Source organism: Coturnix japonica, chromosome 2 (genome assembly GCF_001577835.2).
Source record: "Coturnix japonica isolate 7356 chromosome 2, Coturnix japonica 2.1, whole genome shotgun sequence".
In the NCBI taxonomy this organism is placed as follows: Eukaryota; Metazoa; Chordata; class Aves; order Galliformes; family Phasianidae; genus Coturnix; species Coturnix japonica.
The window spans coordinates 58,617,290-58,634,146 of record NC_029517.1 but is presented as its reverse complement, the minus strand read 5'-3'; the positions used below and the strand labels follow the sequence as shown (position 1 = coordinate 58,634,146).

Sequence of the window (16,857 nt, the reverse complement as noted above, 5' to 3'; positions counted from 1 at the left end):
TTTATTTTATTTTCCCCTCATTAGAAGTCTTTAACTTGTGGCTGATGAGTATTTTCTAAAACACTTTTATGTTTCAGTTTATCTTATTGAGGGAAGGGATAATGTCTAATTTAGTCTATCATACATTTCTCCATACTTAAGCTCCACTGGTATTTTCTGGATTTTATAGATCTGAGGAAAGTCACTTCCCCCTTCAGAATCTCTGTATGACAAGATTTGTATAATGTGTGAGGAGGGAGGGCCACATTCTAAATGGTTAAACTTAAAATTGAACATTTTCCTATGAAAATAGTTTTATTTCAGTGCTGGATAGTGAAGTTTGATAGTGCGGTATTATACATGAAATAGAGATATGACCATTTTAGACTCAGGCATGCAGCATTACAGCATGCTTATTCATGCCTTGTATTTAACAGCTACTCTAAATTAAAGATACATGTATAATACATAAATACAAAGAGAAACAGAAAAAGACAGATCAAAATGAAGGAAAACTTACAGGATCATACTGTCATTTTTACTACTGTGTAGTTGTATGCTGCAACATCAATTACACAATGGTTGTTTTAGAAATTCCAGTATTGTTTACCTTTTCTGTGTTATCTAACATTAAGTATTACAATTACCAATGAATTTCAGTAGGGCTACATTCTGATATTTACTTTAGTTACATTGCTTTTTCATCATCATAAAATCATAAAACCACATTTCTCACAGTTTGCTATTCCATATTGAAATATAAGACCAAATTGAGCCTATAGTTTATTAGAAAAACAAACAAACAAACAAACAAACAAACAACTAATAACAACAAAAGTCCTGAACAAAATACAGTAATCATAATATTTTCTATTTTAGAATTTGCTCATGTCAGTAAATATTAACCTGTAGCTTTGTATAAATGATTTAATGGAGGCAATTTTTGTCTTCCTTTTTTCAGCACCAAGCAGTTATATTTTCTTTCTGCATCTTTTCCTTGGATTCAGATTCTTATAAATAAATGTATGGATGACGGTCTTGATTTTGCTGTAGTCTGACTAAAATTACTTTGCTAACCTGCAATATCATGTTCTTGCTTACATATTATCATAATTTACATACTTAGAATTTATTTTAAGAAACATTAATTTCATCTTTTCCTCCTTCTTGTGTTGAAAGGGGTATTTTTCCTTATGTGTATAAGTAATGAAGGTAAATTTTAGAAGTATTGAATAGTATATGAGAATTGTTTGGATATATATGCATGTATATGAAGGTAGAGAGAAAATTGGAATAAAATCTTCTATAAATTCTGGAAAATTTCCTTGTAAATCACCAGAGAAATCATAGTTCCCTTACAGTTTATGTGGGATATATTACTGTTTCACTTGAAAGAACTGAGAAGCACTGCATATTCAGAAAAATGAGGAAAAGAATTAAATAAATCAGTGTTAATAAGATTCAAATCAGTGCATCTGAAAAAATTAAATCATTCACAAGCTTAAGATGAAATGTGAAAACATTTTCACATTACAGATAAGTGGGTCTCAAGATGCAAGCAAAAGTAGCAACTCTTACTGTATCTCTGATCCTGATTTTCTTGACTTATGCCTCATCTGCTCTCTAAACTAAAAAATAAAATAAAATTTAAGGAGCTAATCATCAGGAAAAAGAAATGAATTCAGCCTCAGTACTAGTTTCACTAGTTTTCTTCCCCTGATCAGATCACACAAGGTTAGACTTGTGCCAGAAACTGTGTTCATGAAGTGGCAGGAGTGTGCAAATGCAAAGTAAAGCAGGAAAAACAGAGAAGACTGCTTCACAGATAAACTAAAATTTTCTTGATTGATTCCATTTTCTTTGGCTAACAAATCCTTAGATCTTCTTAACATGGTTTTGTTATGCTATTTTATTTTATTTTATTTTATTTTATTTTATTTTATTTTATTTTATTTTATTTTATTACTACATCTTCCCTCTCAAGGAACACAAGTGGAAAACCAAAGCCATCTATTAACTCCCTATGAGAAATAACTCTGTCTTGGTGCTAGAAATGGCACTTTTGTAGAACTGCAGTCAGAAAGGAAAGGTAACTGTCTCTCGCTTTAAACACAGTGAAGTGTAGATACTTTTCATACATATATCTTTTCTGTGAAAACTGAGCTGCTGCCAACTCACTGTGAATTTTTTGACCTCCATTATGCTCCTGTACACATCTACCTGCTCATCCTTCAAGGTCTAAATCATTTCTTATAGGAAGAGATGAGGGCAGTTCTGATGCAGCAATTAGTAGAACAAATTTTAAAGCACTATACAGGGCTCGAGGCTTCGCAGATTGCCTGGCCTGCACTTGGAAGATGGAATGAAAAGTTTATTCTCTGTGTGTCTCAATTTCCCACCAATCAAAGGAAGGCTACATATGTTCATCTGTTACATCAATGAACATTTCTCAGTGACAGCCTTTGTGCCAAGGGGAATTTTCAGTCCTGGTCTAAACTAAATGTAGTTTCCTTTTATCTCTCTTTGAAATTATTCAGTACAATACTGTTGGCCTGGATACTTTATTGCAACAATTTTACTATTTCCCATTATCTATATACATTGAAAAGAAATAATAAATGTAATAGAGGAAGTTCTAGACTAGAGATTGAAATTAGTGTTTAAATTGCTAGCATCATACTTACACTAAAAATTGTTTGATGTGCCCATTTTACTCCCATTTACTTCTGTAGTTTTTCAATGTAGCACTCTAATCTCTAAACAAAAGCCTAATGGGCCTGAATCCTTTACATCAGTGCTTCTACTCACACTGCAGCACAGTAAAATGGGATATGTATGTCCTATATATCTAGTGATATTTTCCTTTAGATATATAGGGTGTTCAACCAAGGTCCTTTCATCTGTCATGGCCTCACAAGTAAAATGTAGAAATCTCAATGACATTCTGAAAATAAGAGAAAAGGGGCAGCCATGCTGCTTCAGGCAGTGTACATAAAAACGTATATTGTTTATACAGCATTTGATGCAAAAATGAATTACTATTCACAGCCATGTTTAATCTGTTTTCAGAGCTACAGAAAAGACCAAATCCCATGCTTGATGCCAGTTTCCAGGCACCAGGTTTTTTCATTTATCCGCTGTTACCTGTGGAGATAACTTGGCTTCTTTTAAGACAGGCTGCAATGTAACAGATGCAATGAGACCTCACTTATATGACCATATTGGAGCTTGCAGCAATTGAAATGTATGTGCAAAGGACTGGCATAACTAGGGTTTAATTAACATGGCTAAAATTAGGAACACCTATGCCTCTATTAGAAGCAACACATTACACTGAACATACGTGAGCAACAACCTTTATTGAAACTAAAACACTAAAAACATTAAAATAAGCAAGTTAAGAGTAGAGAGGTAATCTGTTGTCTAAATGTAGGTTTCTTTAAGTTCAAGTGACAGCATTAATACCTCGATTTACATCACACAAATCCACAAGTTTTCTTGTTGTTTTTTTTTGTGTTTTTTGTTGTTGTTGCTGGGTTGTTTTTTTGTTTGTTTGTTTGTTTTGTTTTGTTTTTGTTTTGTTTTTGTTTTGTTTCACACCATAAAGTTAAACTAATAAAGTAATTTTAGATGCCTGAAATATATCTTCCTTTAAATGATTTATGAGAATTAGATTTCTCAAATGGACACAGGGATCTAAATCATGAATTGGAGTTGAATAGATCATAGTTAAATCAGCTTGATAATTGTCTATATGTACCATTAAACAGATTTGCAAACTGTATTTGGGAGTATTATTTCATTTTTTATTATTTTAAAACATAAGGGTAAACCTCTGGGATGTTCACTCAGTCTAATCTCCTGAATACAGAAGCTTTCAATCCTTTTTAGAAGCAAAGGCAGCTTTCTGGATGCTTGAGTACGCATTTTAGTTGCTAATGCTATGCAGCTGACTGTAAAATGTCAGGCTTAGTTTTTGAAATAATGCTAACACATGACTATTTTTTGAAAGTAAAACACAAAGATAGTTATTGGTTTGTTTGTTTGTTTGTTTGTTTGTTTGTTTGTTTCCAAGAAGCTTCTCAAGAACTGCTTAATATTTCTAAAACATGTAAGACTCCACAACCACTCTGGGCAACTTGTTTAAGAGCTCAGTCACCCTCAAAGTAAATAAGTTTTTCTCATATTCAAATGGAACTTCCTGTGTTCCAGTTTGTGCCAATGACTCCTTGTCCTATCTCTTAACACCACTGAAAAAAAAAGAGAAAGCCCCTGCATTTGAATCATTTGGCAGACATTTTAACTCTTTTGAAAATAAATGAAATGTCTGAAAATAATAACATTACATTCTTGTGACTTAGAATCTCCTAAAATTGTACTTACATCTATATTCACCTACATAGAATCATGCAGTTTCTAGAACTATTTTGCTTTTGTCTAAAAACAGTATTGTATAATCATAAAATGGCTTGTGTTGGAAGGGACCTCAAGGATCATCAGACTTCAACCCTCCTGTCACAGGCATGTTCATCATCTTCTCTATCTAATACTAGACCAGGCTGCCCAGGGCCCCATCCAACCTGACCTTGAACACTTCCAGGGACGGGGCATCCACAGCCTCTCTGGGCAGTCTGATCCAGCACCTCACCGCTCTCGGTACTAATGTAATGAACACAAACAAAACAAAAAAAACCCACATAGAACTAAGACAACCTTGGAATTTGTTTCATTGCCTCTGCTTTAGACTCTTATTTACCTTCAAACTGCAGCTCTGCTGTCATTTCCACAGACATCCACTGTATCTAAACACAATGGAAGCAAGAGGCTTTGATGAATTGCATATTAAACTGATGTAAATTTGAATTTCATAATAATTTCTTTATTTATTGGATTTTCATAGAAAATTATAATTTTCTACAGCTGTCTTAATGTTTAGTGAGACAGACTTTAAACATCTAAGCAGGAGTTCCCACAGAGGATGAAAACACCAAACTAATAAATATGAGGTCAGCCTACTGTCTTGACAATAATGTACTACATTCATAGTCAAAATAGGTATTAACACTCAGATTTTGATCAAATTTGTCTGTGGAGCTGGAAAAAAATAGAAACTGTTAAGATTCTTATCTACTTGTATTGCAGAAGAATTTTGAAGATTCACATGAAATTCTACTCCACTAAACAGAAATCTGCAGTAAAGAAACCACAAAATCTAATAAAGATATACAAAAGCCAAGCTTGAAATGAGAGGGCAAATGAAAGATAGGTAAAGGAAACTGAATACATTCTTCCTGAAAAATTATGCATCTGCATGCACTACAGTATAAAATACAGAACTGTACAGGCTTATATGTAGGAAACATTAAGTGTAGTCCTGTGACAAATCTTGAAACCTGTTTCTTTTAGGTCTGATTTTTGACTTTTAAGTGAAGACTTAAAGTATAGACTTAATGGAGGTCCCCAAGTAACTTCTTTGTAGGGGGAAAAAAAACAACAGCAGAAAAAAAGCAGAAAATTCTTCATGAATAATTCACTTAAGGGCATTCTTTATGCTGTGTTCTGCAAAGAAGGCCTTGACAGTAGAAAAGAAATTGAATAAATATTATCCTTACAATTACTTTATGATTTTATAATTTGGAAAATATAAATAACCTTGAATATATGATTATGATTGAAACAGCTACTCATTAATCGGGATTTTTAGTAAGTAGGTAACATATTGAAACATTTATGAACTACAGCTTCTACTACCAGGATCAAGGGGGAGACCACTCTTCCCAAATTTTTCAGAAGAACACCTGAAAAAGTTGTTTCTCCCTTTTGGAGTGTTTCAGGAATTAAGGTGAGGCAAAATGGACAAGATTCACAACTTTCACCTTTCATAAAGAAGCAGAACTTTAAGGGCTTTTTAAGTGGTGGAATAACTACTTGACTTGGATGGCACTTGTTAGTTGGTTAGTAGGTCAACCTAACCTCTTTTTGCACACTCTGTAAAGGCAGACAGACAGAAACAATTAAGGTAATTATCTGGCTAATTATGGTATTACTTATTGCACATACTGTTTTCATTCAAAATTAATTATAACTGGAAAACTTAACATATGCATAACATTGCCAAGCCCAGAAAAATGTGGCCAATGTATTTCATCATAATTTTGATTAGAATTTTTAATGATAATATTGAATTTGTAGGTTTATTTATTTATTTATTCTCTTGAGGTAGAGTGGGGTTTTTTTGTTGTTGTTTTCATCTCTTGGACTGAAACTGTGAGTACTTGAATCGTGTTGAACAAATGTACGAGGAGTTCTAGGCTGCTGTTCTTTAATTATGGATGTCAGATCACTTTATCTCATTATTCAAGGAAATGCAATGTAAGAGGTAATCAACATAAACACTTGAAAGAGTCTAACTACTCTTATCACTGCCATTTGATGGCATGAGCATTGTTTCAGAAATGATTCCCTTTATGGTGAGAGGGGAAGAAAGAAAAGCTTTCTCAAAGAGCAAACAACCACATTCTTGTTCACCCACTCATACTTCAATCTATTTCTCATTCTTTTTACTATTTTTCACTTCTTATTGTGCCCATAAATGTTTTCAAATTCTCATACAGAGCATCTGATGCACTTTGCAGTCACAATTACTACCAAAGGAAAACTAAAGTTACTATATCAAGATACCAAACAGCAGGAGGTCAAGGGCTAGAGGCTTTGTTCAGCTTTCCCATTCTTTCCAACTCATTTTGAGACATTATTTTGCAATTGTATATGTTTTGTATTCACTGTCAAAAGCCTGCAGCCCACACAGCATTTCAAACAGATTAGACAGAGTAGTTTAGCAACACTGCATCTTTCTGTGCAGTCAAGCAATCTTTAGCACATACTTTAATGCAAGTCTTGATAATGCATTCTGAAATGTGAATAGATTTTATTGTAGAAAAGGATGCACAGAACAAAATGCTGAAGCATCGAAACACACTGCGCATAAGAAATGGTGACAACATCCCTCTCATGTTTATTTAATACAAGGGATTGTTTCAAGAGTAAAGCTGCATAAGTATAGTATCTCATATTTTGGAAATGAGTAATAAGGCACATTTGGTCTTACTGGTATGGAAGGACGGAAAAAGGAAAAGATTTCTGAGAAAGGAAGCTATTCTGCTAATCATAGCTTGGTTTTCCTGCATTTCTCATAAATTATTTTTAGTGACACTACCACAGATGACTGTGTCCATGGGAGATCAGTAGGCAGTCAAATCAAAGGTGGAGTTCCCATCTACTGGAGTTAGCACATCAGCTGACTTCTCAGTGAATCATTATGTGAGATTATATACAAGAAAATATGAGATGGCATATATTCAGTGTAATGAAATGTCACCTCAGGTCTACTGTTGGACTATTAGAAATAATTAGCTGGATAAAAAGAAATCTGCATCTTCTTTATTTTGTGTGTGTGTGGTTTTGTTGTTATTGTTGATACTGGTTTGTTTTTAATACGTATTTCAGCTCATTACATATTTTAAGTTCTTTCTTAATTTTCTATATAATATTATGTTATTGTTGCTGTTGTTCCTTTGGGTACAATTCCATCGTCTCCTTATTTTTTCTAGTTAGTTTTGTTTGTTTTTCTCAGTTATGCCCATTTATTACTCTTCTAATTTTAGATCTTTTGTATTTTTTCATGTTGACACTTGCTCTTTTTCTGCTTATACTCTTTCTTTCCCCTTGCTCTCACAAATCTTTTATGCTACTAACCTTTTGGCCCTTTCTGTATCAAAGGTAAAGCAGCCTAGCAGAATCTCTCCTAAACAGGGGTCATGTACTAAAGAGCAAATTTCACTTTGCAATTCCCTGTTCCTTCAGCTTTCTACGTTTGTCTTCCAGCCAAACATAAGGTTTAGGTCTCAAGTGTGTTTGTTCCTAAAGTAATTTGATGTGATGCACCCAAACTGATGATCTAATGAGATCTTGGTGATAAATTCTGTGGATCAATGTATTTCTTAAAAACATTGCTATATGACTGCTTATAGTTCATAATTTTTCCAGTACATTGCCCACACAGTGATTCTATCCATTCAAATAGAATAGCCTGCTCTCAAAACTGAAAGTTGCTTACTATACTTCAGTATTTCTGTAGCACACTCAAAATAAAAATTTCACTCATATCTTATGGTAGCGGCATTTCTGTCGCATGCCCAGATGAAAACAGACCTTAGATCCAAGCTGTCTCAGCTATCCATCCACTACTCTTCTGTAGGATTTCAATAAAACAAGATTCCTACTTTTGACTCCAGAGATTTTCCCAGCCTTTCCCAAATATTTTCAGCTTATGAAAGTTGACCTCTTCTAAAATCTTATATCCATGAATAAACTTGATGAATAGCAGACTGTCATTGTACTTGAAAACAGGAAGCATGTGCAAGAGCTTCTACTTTAGGGAAATAAAGTCTTTCCTGCCTCTCCACTTACTCCAGCTGGTCTTCTATTTCCAAAAATGAAACAGTCTTTCAGTTTTTCTGTATTGAGTGGAGCTTTGGTTTGAACACAGGTAAAGGGGAAAAAAAAATAAATAAAAAAATAAAATAAAATCAGAACCATCTGATAATGTCAAAAATATTCTTTTTCGGCATTTTTCAGGGGTTTTTTTGTTTTTGGTTGTTTTTTGGGTTTTTTTTCACGTGAAATGACTTTTTGCAAACTTTATATTGGAAGATCAAAGTCAACCAAACATTTTTCTTCCTTGAAATCAAAAGTTGGAACAGTTCTGAAATTACATTTCTATTAAAAAAAACACCTCGAGAATCAAAGAATAAAAGTCAAAATGCACTTTGGAGCTACAGAATTCCTTTTGGAAATGAAAATTCCTGGTTCTGAATGATTTTTAAAGTGCTGTCTGTCACTTGGATTCTGCATTGATAGATAAATGGTGAAATGCACTGTGTTAAGAACATAATGGGCTCATTTACTTTATCTGAGATAGAGATTACTGTTCAAAATGAAGGTCAGAAAGAAGTTATCAACTAATTAACATTTTCAAATAGACACAAATACATTCTGATTGTCAGAAGCTATTTTAATTCATGTCAGCTGAGCCATGCAGGAACAATGGAACACTGGAGAGTAACATTTTACATAAAAATAGTTAAAGTTGTAACTATCTCATTTAAAAGAAGACCTCTTGTACTACTGCAGTCCTTGGTGGGATGTGTACACACACTATGAAAGCATTCTGGTGTCAGGTTATGAGACCTACTTTAACAAGAACTCTTTCAAGGACCTAAGACTACATAGACCCCAAACACGTTAAGGATAATTCAGAAAAACATTCTCACTTCAACAGCTTTTCCAAAATTATATCTCAGTCTTCTTGAGTTTTGGCCATCTGTGGAACTCTGTTCAGTCACTGTCCTAGATATGGAGTGATGCTCTCTCATCCAGATTTCTTTTTTGGACTCCACATTCTTACTTGCAGATATAAGAACACACATGAACACATGAACATGTATTATTTTTATTATTTCTTAGATTATTACTGAAACAAATTGCACATTTTCTCCAGTATCTTTTCTGATGTAGTGGGTTTCACCTTTGATAGCTGCTGGAAACCACCCCAACTACTCCCTCACTATTCCTCAACAGGGAATGGAAAAAAGAAAAATAGAAAATCACGTGTGTCAAAATAAAATAATCATTTATGAATTGCCAAAACAGACAAAAAAAGACTGTACTTAGGAAAGGATAATTTAATTTATTGCCATTTTAAAAGGTATAGAATGATGAGGAAAAACAAATAAAAATACACACACACACAAACACACACACACACACACACACACAAAAAAAAACCAACCCAAAAGCTAAAATATTCCTTACTCTCTAGGTTTAACCTTCATTCTCTGTTCTGTTTCTTCCTCACTGTACTCCATCTGGCAGCTGAGGAGGCATCTCAAAAAAACATCTAACATTGCAGCCTGGTTTGTATTTTATTCTTCTGGAAAAAAAAAAAAAAAAAAAAAACGTGAGGAAAAAGACTTGTGAGTTAATCTGGACATAAAAATAAATAAATAAAAATAATAAACAAACAAACAAATAAATAAATAAATAGAAAATTCATTTTCTGTGGGTGAGTAAAAGCCATAGCTTTTTTTTTTTTTTTTTTTGGTTGAAAAAAACCATCCAAACTATTTTTGCAACATTGCCAATTTTTTAGTTTCTTCAGTATATCACCTTTTATGTTTCGGTTTCTAAATACAGAAAGAGAAAATTTTCTTTCCTCAGAAAAACAGCTGTGCAAGTATTGCCTACATTCCATGAATATTCTCTTTTCTAACACAGCTTACTTTTGGCAGAGAAGAAAAACTGCTAGCTGATACTAAATTTTCTGAGGACATATTTTTGTTATTCATGTCCCTTAGTGGTACTATTAGCTTACTGGCAAGCTGCAGGTGTTTTAACACTATTTTTTAATTACTCCACAGATTCAGACAAATGAAAGAAAGTATCAGTATTTTGTAAACTGTAATGATATATACATCAGATATGTTTGATTTTTTTGGTAGTGAGCTCCAAATTTTCTATAGGGTTATAGCTTTTATGTTCTGCTCAGCAGTCATATGGCATGGAATTTGTGATTTGGCAAACAAAAATATTGAGTCCAATGAGAGAAATACAGAAATTTCCCCAAAACTGACTTCAGCTGTGGAATGCCTTCGTTGAAAGAAAATATCATCTTTATAACAGTCTTCAGAATTCTAATTTTATTATTATTATTATTATTATTATTTCAAAAGAACAGGGAAGTACGGGAAAAAAAAGTTAATACACATTCAGTTTTTATGACCATACTCTGTGTCAGTCATAGAATCATAGAATCAAAGAATCACAAGTTTGGAAAGGACCTATCTAGACATGATTATCTAGTCCAACCGTCCTCTCTTTACCATAACTACAGAAAAAACACTAAATCATATCTCCTAGCTCCCTATCCAGACGCATCTTGAACCCTGCCAGGGATGGTGACTCTACCCTGGGCAGGCCATTCCAGTGCCTGACCACTCACTGAGAGAAAAAGTTCCTTCTTATGTCCAGTCTAAACCACATCTGATACAACTTGTGGCCTTTTTCTTGGGTCCTGTTTGTTGCCTGGCAGAAGAGGCCAAGCACCTCCTCATCACAGCCTCCCCTCAGGAAGTTGTAGAGTGCAATGTGGTCTCCACCGAGCCTCCTCTTCTCCAGCTAAGCAATCCCAGCCCTGAGCCGCTCCTCATAAGACTTGTGCTCCAGACTCCTCACAAGTTTTGTTGCCCTTCTCTGGACACATTCTAGGGCCTCAGTTTCTTTCTTGTAGTGAGTCGCAACACAGAGACTAAATCAAGCCAGATCAATAGATACTGAAGTGGCACACAGTTTAAGCATATGATCCTACTAATAAGTTGAACTGTTTTAGGAGTCCCACGAGTGACAATGACTTTCCATTTTAATCCTGGATTGGCATTAGCTTTAATTTACCTATTACTCTTTTTTTTTTTTTTTTTTTTCATTCCTCAAAGAATATTCTTTATTTTGCACCCAGATAAACAGTTCAGCTGAACACTATTAGTGAAAAAATTGTCCCTAAATATTCACTGTTTCAGGATTATTTTTACAGTTCACCTTGGCACACAGACGACCTCTGTTTAACTAGCCAAAAATAATCTAAATTGCTGACTGCAAAAACCTTCTTCAGAATTTGATGCATTGTGACAAAGCCTTTTTACAACCTTATTCTGCTGATTCAGTTCAGGGAAAAAAGTATTCCTCTCCTCTAGTCATGCTGTTCAGATTACCAGAAACAGAAGGAACTGTTACCCTTATGTAGGTAAAATCATCTGCAAACTCTTGTTATGTACCATGAGGAAAGAGATACATACAACAGGACTTAACAGGCTTGAATATTTCTGCTTTCCATAGTCCCTCATGTATCTGGTATGGCCAAAGTAGAAACTGTGTACTTCAACATCTCATGTGACTGAACACCATCCAACTTCATAGCTCAGGGAGGCTACATGACCACAAGTTATTGGAAGGAACTCCAGTCTAGAGTGGCTAAGGGTAATTAAAAAAATAATAAAATAAAATAAAATAATAAAATAAAATAAAATAAAATAAAATAAAATAAAATAAAATAAAATAAAATAAAATAAAATAAAATAAAATATTGTTTTTATTTTTATTTTTAATAAAGAAAGTGAGATACACCAACAAAACTTGTCCAAAAGCACAGTAAAGAGTTTTTTCAAAGTGGCCCTTGGTAAGAAGTTAAAGATCTATATAGTTTTAGCTGTTAGACTGCCTGCATTTGTGTGGAAATTTGTGAGATCTACATTAGGTTAGCAAAATGCATCCTGATATCTTGAAAACTGCTTAGAAATAATAGCTTGAGTTATTATAGAGAGCTTTACAAAAGCTTTCATTTGCTTCTAAACCATGAATTACACACAATGAATTGGCCCACAGTTTGTTTTTTAATCTGTTATCGCCTATGCTTTCATTGTGATCAGATGTCCTCGGGAAACCATTTTCATTCAAAATAAATGTTCATTAAAAAAAAATAATAATAAAATATAAAAAAAATTGTAGTTATTGTTTAACAGAAATTATTCGCCAGATAGTTGGATAAGTTTAATAAGGATGAAAAAAGTACAACATTATATGTATTTACAAAATGCAACTAATTTTTACAAAATCATTTTAAAAATGAGGTTGAGACAGAATATATTTTTCAGCTTTTGCGGTTGTCTTCTAAACAGAAAATCAGGTTAGTGCATATTTTAAGCCAAACTTGAGTCATAATAGTATTTTTCATGTAGTAGATACCTAGTTTTTAAGTGTACTGTCTCTTCTGAGGTCATGTTATCTTTAAAACTGTTTTATTTCAAGAAAAAGATTATTGCTGTACTGTGTTTCAAAGGTAAGTGCCGTTCCCTGTTTCTAATTTTCTAAATTTCTAATATTTATATGAAGCACATAGTTTAAGTTATACTGATTTTAGTTTTAGTCATAAGGAAAATATGACTTATTTTACTTTTTGCTTGAGGAGGATAATAGTGTATTTATCTATCAGATGTTGTTTGACTTTTTACTGAATACAGTACTGAAAATACTATATATGATTTGTAAGAAACATGTGTCTTAGAATTCTTTAATTCCTTGTTTGGTGCCCATTTAGGTACATCTGTTATTCAAGTGACAGCCACAGATGCTGATGATCCTACATATGGAAATAGTGCCAGAGTGGTCTACAGTATTCTTCAGGGACAGCCATATTTCTCCGTGGATCCAGAAACAGGTTAGCAACTCACATGGTTCTGGTTTTTGAAATGACAGTAGATACAGGGATGAAGATGTTTGTCACTTTTATTTAAATACTGCATAGTATAACTTGACATAAAGCAGATAATCTTCTTACAAATGGAAGTTGTAATCCATAAAAGTATAAACTTTTTGTTCAAAAAAACACATAGTTTTAGAAGAATTATTTCATTGTTTGATATGAATATGGCTTATGGAAGACAACTGTTAACTCTTAGCTCAGTTGTTTAGAGTGTAGATTATTGGAAGGGGCTCAAAGAATCCTGCATCTATACACATATGCACACGCACACAGGAAATTTCAGACCATAATATAATATAATATGTATATATTATATATATATATATATATCTCCAGAATTAAATAAACTATCTGTAAAAGTTCATGACAGATTCTTGTTAACTGACAGTTTTTAAGTCAAAAAGATGTTTGAAGCTGTACTCTGACTCCAACAGAACTGAAGAACCATTAGTACATTAATTAAGGACTTAAAACATGAAGAGGAACCATTTATATTGTTATGTAGGAAATGGTCAGGCTCAAGGAAGAAAGGCTTGTGTGAAGTTTGGTTATTAAAGAACAATCGTGTTTTTTTTTTTTATTTCAAGAATAAAACTAATACAGTACTGGGTTTCAAAGTCATATACCTTTCCTTGTACTTTTACCATTGGCCACAAAAATTGTGGTCCAATAAAAAATCAAATCAACAAAAAAGCCTACTGAAGCCAAAAAGAAACAGTTCATATTAACACATACAGAACTTTGCATTCATTACACTATCATGTTTCTGCATATTATCTAACTCTAGCATGAGTATCCAGAATATTTTTTTTTCAGAGCCTATGATGTTCCTAGTCTAATGGGCATACTCAGTTTATGTCTAATTTACTTTTGAAACAATTATTTTTTGCAATTTATCAAAGCCCTTAAATCTAGAGGAAAATAAGGGAGAATAACTCTTAATGTGGAATGAAGTTTATTTCTTTTTCTCCACATCTTCTTAATTTTACCATACAAAAGCAAGGAAAAAGGGCAATTATAGTTCATTAACCAAGGGTAGAAGGTGTTGAAGAAGGTAGAACATTTGAGGAGTATCTGAGAGCTCATCTTTGATTTTGGGATTATTTTTAATCTTTTTTTATCTTTTTTTATATAATTTTTATAACATTTTTTTATCTTTATTTTTATCCAATTTGCTTTTTAATGTTACACTCATTAACATGCTGAGTTACGGCATTCAGTACCCAGTAAATCAATTCTGAATCAAATATAAATGCCATAACTGCTACACTAGTATTCTTATTTTTATTTATTTATTTATTTATTTATTTATTTATTTATTTATTTATTTATTTGTCCTGTTTCACTACGTTTCTGGGAGTGGGAAATCTGTAGACTCAATCAACAACAACAAAATTCATGTAATGGTAATGAGTGCCCTCCTCTGAAGAAGAAAAGGAAGATATTCAAATACTCCAAGGGAAAAAAGACACTGTATTTAAATTCTTCCACTTCAACAAAGAAAGTAATCATCATTTCAGCCCATCAAAACCACCATATTTATAATACAAAATAAATAAATAAATAAAATAAAATAAAATTGAATTAAAACCAACCAAATTTTTTTTTTTTTTTTTTTTTTTTATTTTTTAATCTTTGGCTATTTCTGTTTTTGTTTTTGTTGCCTTTTTGTTCTGGATCCCATGATTTTTTTTTTTTTTTTTCTTTTTTTTAAGATGTTTTTATTTTTTCACTTTTTTTTTTTGTTTTCTTTTTACTTGTTTTTTTTATTCTGTTTTCATTATATTTATTTGTTTCTTTATATTAGGCTCCTTGCAGTGTTTTCCGGCTTTTTCTTTATATTTTTTTCCAACTTTTTGTTTTGTGTTTCTCTGTTTGACTCTTTTTTCCTCGTCGTTCTTTTAGTTTTTTTGTATCTATTCTTTCTTGAGCTGATTTGGCCAGGATGTGTGCTTTTTTGTCATTCTTCTGTATTTTCTTCCGGTCTTTGTGGTTGGTACTTTCTTCTTGCTTTAGACTGCTTTGTATGGTTTGTTGTTTATTTGTGTTGCTTCTTTGGTCTTACACACTTTTGTCTTTGTGTTTAATGCTTTTTTCGAATATTAGAAACCTTGACGATTTTGATTGCTTTTTTTTATATTTGAGATCTTTTCGTTTTGGGTTTGTGTTTTACCTTGTGTTTTCTTTTTCTGTTTTTTTTTAGTCATTGTTTGACCTGCTGTAGCTGTTTTGAGCCTCGGTTCCGTGTCTGCTTGTCGAGTGTTTTTTCAGGTTTGAGTTGTTTGTTGGCAGTTGTTAGGGCTCTGAGTGCCTCTTTTTGTGAATTTTCTGCTGTCTTATGTTTGTGCTAATCCGGCTGGATTTTCTCCGAGTCTTGCGCGCTCTTGGAACTTTTTTTTTTCCTTTATATTCTCTAGATCAGCTGCTTCAATTTCACCTTCTGTGATTTTTCTTTTCTTTTCTCCACTGCATGTTCCCCCACCCCTCAGACAGAATAGGAGAGAGGATTCTTGAAACTAGATTCCATACTTCCTAATTGATTTGTTTTAAAAAGAGGAGAGAATGTAACCACTGGTCTTATAAAGAAAGAATAATTTGAATTCATAACCAGAGTTTACTTACTGAGAATAACTTTTACATGGAAAACTCACAGTATAGTTTTCAACTAATCTTCCTGCTTGATTTTAGGAAAGGATACTCTTTTATAGCTTGATACAGCCTACAGTACTTTGGCCAACAGGAATTCCTAAATATAAATTAGAGTGCACTGTAGCCCATTCTAAGCTTTGTTGCTGAATAAAATTATATAAATTTAAACAAAACAAAATTAAATAAAGCAATAAAACAAAGGATGATCAGAACTACAAAATGATGTTAGTTTCTCAGTCTCGTTAGCCTTCATTCCATAACAATGCTCTTGAAAGATTAGCTGAAGCCTGAAGTCTAAAGAACTTTTGATAATTATGATTAGCTTTGGTTTTGGTACATAACTGTAGAGAAATTCGCACAATTTGATGCTTCATACAATATGCTGTGTAGCTTTCTATGTAGAACACCACTGAGGAACATAGATTGGCCATACGTGAATTGCTCTGGGATCTCCTCAGGGGAGCAATTTTCATTTCTTTGATGATCCTACCTTTTTATTTTCTTTCTACTCAACAGGGTGATTTTCAAAACTTCTAGGGAAACCAAATATATAGAAACATCTGAAGATTTTAATTTATTTTAAGATAAATAAGATCATGCCTTCCAATTAATACACAGTTTTGGAGATTATGTCCTTCCAAAGGCAATTATTTTTTATTATCTTTTATGTGAGGCAAGAATAAGTACAAATGTGACCCAAAGTATAAGGCAAATAGCAACTGGAGGCAACAGAAATTATTGTGATGTTGCTGAAGAACTGAAGACTACTTGTTAGAGTAGATAGAAGAATAAAAAAAATGGCGGAGAACACTGTGAAGTACTGGATGTTTGGATTGCAATAAGAAGAAACTGATTTT

General features: G+C 32.9%; 1 protein-coding gene across 3 annotated transcripts in view; it reads left to right on the top strand.

Annotated features, from left to right (window-relative positions):
* The window catches only part of LOC107309552 (cadherin-9-like), a 92,219-nt gene that overhangs the window by 54,538 nt on the left and 20,824 nt on the right, over positions 1 to 16,857 (top strand). For all 3 annotated transcript variants that reach the window (XM_015854465.2, XM_015854463.2, XM_015854464.2), the window contains exon 4: positions 13,187 to 13,306. In XM_015854465.2, the coding sequence (XP_015709951.1) occupies positions 13,187 to 13,306 (120 nt within the window). The remainder of the gene's footprint in view (positions 1 to 13,186; positions 13,307 to 16,857) is intronic.